The sequence below is a fragment of the Anneissia japonica genome, unplaced genomic scaffold (genome assembly GCF_011630105.1).
Source record: "Anneissia japonica isolate Jap-2015-1 unplaced genomic scaffold, ASM1163010v1 scaffold288012_len1326614_cov192, whole genome shotgun sequence".
Classification (NCBI taxonomy): domain Eukaryota; kingdom Metazoa; phylum Echinodermata; class Crinoidea; order Comatulida; family Comatulidae; genus Anneissia; species Anneissia japonica.
The window spans coordinates 929,226-933,271 of NW_022756612.1; the positions used below are offsets into that span (position 1 = coordinate 929,226).

Here is a 4,046-nt window from a genome sequence, read left to right on the forward strand (position 1 = left end):
TAATAATAATAATAATAATAATAATAATAATTCAATGAGACTAATTAAAAATAATTTGCATTCTGACAAATGCTCATTTAGGTAACCTCATGATGGTTGGAATACATCGTGATAGGTGAAGCAACCTCGACCATGACAGCGTTGTTGACAGATTTCATGCAAAATTTGCAAAATATAGAATTTCACTTTCAAGAATGAGGATTTGAAAATAAATTAGATGTTAACATTGCATATGGTACTCTTTGTTTCTTGCTTTATTCAAAATGTTTTGGTTTTGGAAGCTGATTTCAACATTAGAAAGCATAGCCTACAGAAGTCATATTATAGTAACTCGATGCCTATCAAATAAGTAATAAAAATTTGCCATAATTCATCAAATATCCAGGGCTTCCTTCGCCCCTTGGGGCACTAGGAAGATATATTCTTTTCGTAAACAGTAATATAAACCATAGGCCCAGTGTATACAATGGCTCGTGTGCACTATAAAGAACCCTGTACATCCTTCGAGACGAGTAGGGGGATACCCCGGTGTACTGGAACAGACAGCCCCTGTGGTGGACGACGAGAGTTGCTGGTACCGGGTTACCGGGTAGCACAGACTCGAAGGGACATGAAGGGACCCTTAGGGGCGAAGAAAGTCATTGAAAAAAAAATTCAAGATATTCTAAGGCCATTTTTCTGCAGCACTTTTACCCGCTTACCCAGAAAGCAGCCATTTTGTTATTATTTGTGGGCCTAAAGTTTCCGACTAATTTTCGTATATCAAATACTTTTTCAGAAAAAGCTTCAAATGCGAAAATAAATAACATTTGACTGAATTCAAATTGTGGTCATGCAAAGAATTCTTTTCGGTATTTAGTTTCTAAGGCAATTAATAGTCAGTAGGCTAACCGGTATAGTAGTATCAAATACTTTATAATAAAAAGTGAGTACATTTTTCATGTTTTAACCTATCTATTTCATGCAAGAAAAGGGTCACCTGCTAGGTCAACAAACGAGATGTTTTGATGTTGAACACATTGCATTGTTGTCCGTAATTTTGCATGATGGGATAAAATATTTGGATGGAATTTTAAGATAATTTATTGGAGAAATTCGAAGTGCTGTGGAAACATGGCCTCTAAGTGACGAATCTAAATGCATTGCCACAAATTTATTGATAATCGGAGAATGCTATATTTTAAGATTTTTATGATTTTTCATTATATTGGTAAAGGCTACAATGTACATAAATGCTATTATTCTTTCTGTACATAAATATGACGCAATGGGTCAAGTGGTTGTAGTCTCAGATTCTTGTTATTTATTGTTTTTCGTGAATATGGTTGATTGATAAATTTATTGATTTTGCTCTTTTCTTTTGTTTCAGATTTTCATGGGATTGAAGACTGGCTATTAAAACGTTCGTTAGAATTGCTCCAAAAAGATCGCAAAGCAGAGCTTATTTCTTTTGATGGCAATGAGGGTGTAAAATTTTTTTGAGGCAAATTAATTGATACATGTGTAATTCTAACAACACATTCTTAACTGCATTCTTGATACACCATGTGATATGTGCATGTGCAATATTATGGTGTTTAGTAAATCACATGCAGTAAAACCTCTTAAGTATAAAGGGATTTAGAATATATGTCACCTTAATATTGGTGTTCCCATAATAGGGGTTTGCCTTATTTTTAAAAGATATTTTCCATGAATCGTGCCAAAAATTGTTCCCATAAATCTAGTGGTGTTGATAATAGCTTAATAGCTCAAGGTTAATTTTAACAAGAGGTGCTATATAAATCAAGAATTATCATTATTAATTATATTAGTGTTGTTTTTGATGTAATGAAAAGGAATTTGTACATACTCATTTGTTAAGGCAAAAATACACAGACCCTTAGAAAATTATACCTGCCAACATTTTAGAAATATTAAGCTCTACTGTTGTATGAAACATTGAAAAATGATCTACAATGTGTTCAGTTTATGGGACTGCAGAACCAGCAAAAACAGAATATTTCAGCTTAAATTTTTCAAAACCATCTATTTTGAATAGAAACTGATCAGTTGAAAGTAGTTTATACTGTCAAGGTGTTAAAATTATTAAATAAAATGGCTTCAACACATGCTGGCATATTGGTAATTACTAATTTCCTGATGCCTATTTTTCTGTTGCATTTCTGTCTTCTTCAGGGCCATGTACCGGTACCATAGATTTTTTTCTCCAGTGCTAGACATTTCTGGCCCATATCCAGATGCTGGTTGCCAAACTGGATAGTACCAGAGTGGACAGGGGATAAAAATCCCTATTATTTACATACAGGCAATTATAGTGTTATACTTAATATACTCTTTTAATTAGTTTTAATTTTTATGTACTAGAGAGTGTGCTCACTTCCCTCGTTTACCCTCTAGTATGTTAAATATCGTGATTAGTTTTGATAAAATAGAACATTTATTTATGACCACTAAAAGAAGATTGTGCCTAATTACAGATGGAAATACACAAAAATTCTACGGAAATTTATCACTGGGCCTAGACTCCAACGTTCAGAACTGCATTTCTCAAAGACAACTCATAGATAAGTGTGGTGGTAAACGTTATGCATACACTGTGTTCATGCTTAACTTTAATAGTCATATTTGTGTTGATGGTAAGTAGGGTATATGTTTAGGTAGGATAAATGAAGTAAGGCAATTAGTTTATTTCTTACTAAATTGTTGTACATTTCTTTAAGATATGATATATTTGTGACATATTGAAAATATTCCTGTAGATTGAAATAGGACGTTTCTACATAGACACTTTATTTTAAAACGCTGCAACTTTTATATATTTATATACTCTAAGAGGTCATAAGGTCTGCCTTGCTGTCACAAAGGGTGTGTTTCTACTGAATATCGAGGAAGAAACGGTTCTCTTATGGCTCGTTGATTATCGGATTAACAAGAGAAGAACCTAGTCAACCAAAGTTGACATTATGTCAGATTAGGCCACTATTTAGGTTGCAGCTAAAAACTAACCCACGAAAAATGTTTTTTTTTTGTTCAAAGAACAGTTCTTTAGCATTCCCGGCATGGTATTGATTCCGTGGAAAGAACCATTATTTGGAACCCAAAAAAGAACTGTTCTTTTTTTGTTTTATTAGTTTCCACTGCCACAAAGAACCGTTCTTTTAAGAACGGTTCTTTCTTGTCAGTAGAAACAGGCCCACAGGGATGAATTAGGAGAAACTGAAAGACAGAACCACATTGAAAAGGGATCCGTTATCAACAGCTTATTTTTTATACATGGCCTTTGGTTGGGTGATTTTTTATGTAGGGAGGGAACGATCACCAACTTATTTTTTTCACATGGCCTTATAGTCAAACCACAGGAACACTGTAAGCAATGCCTCGTGTTCAAAACAGCTGAAAATCTACAGTAAAGTCATAATTTTTCTCTCAGTTAAGCTAAATATGGAATTATGTCACTTTGTGAGGTGAAGACTTTTATGATCTATGCTGTTACAGTTTTGCAGATCTATAGGTTTCAAATACTAGACGTTATCTGACGTAATTGGTTATACACTGTGATTTTAGACTTTAAAATAAGCCTAAACATAATGTAGATTCTGGTGATGTTTTCATCATGAGATTTAAGAGCGGTTGTCTGTAATTATTGACCAATGTCTGAAAAAGGTGGCCAAACTCAAAAAATAGATTTTCTTCATGTTTTGGTTATTGATTACACTTTGGATGAATATAAAAGAAACCTGAGATTTATTTATTTATTTTTTTTATTTATTTATTAAAAAAAATTTTTTTTTTACCATGGTAAAAAGCATATGTTGTTTCCCCCCCCCCCCAAAAAGAGCTAATTTTAACAATTTTTTACCTAAAACTTGACCTGACATTTAGAAGAAGTAAAGTAGAATTTGTAGAATTGTTTTATGCCATATGTTTGAATAAAGGGTGTTCTGCTGTGAAACAAAAATTTAGGCAGAAAAGTTTTTGATTGTATGAGATACCATTATATTTCGTAGATGTGTTTCCAAAACCTTAAAAACATACATTTGGGA

General features: G+C 33.0%; 1 protein-coding gene across 1 annotated transcript in view; it reads left to right on the top strand.

The window, feature by feature from the left end:
- The window catches only part of LOC117124272 (vacuolar protein-sorting-associated protein 25-like), a 15,152-nt gene extending 11,191 nt beyond the window's left edge, over positions 1 to 3,961 (top strand). Inside the window, exon 6 of the mRNA XM_033270435.1 lies at positions 1,370 to 3,961. Within this exon, the coding sequence (XP_033126326.1) occupies positions 1,370 to 1,482 (113 nt within the window). The 3' untranslated portion in view covers positions 1,483 to 3,961. The remainder of the gene's footprint in view (positions 1 to 1,369) is intronic.
- Positions 3,962 to 4,046: the final 85 nt, after the last annotated feature.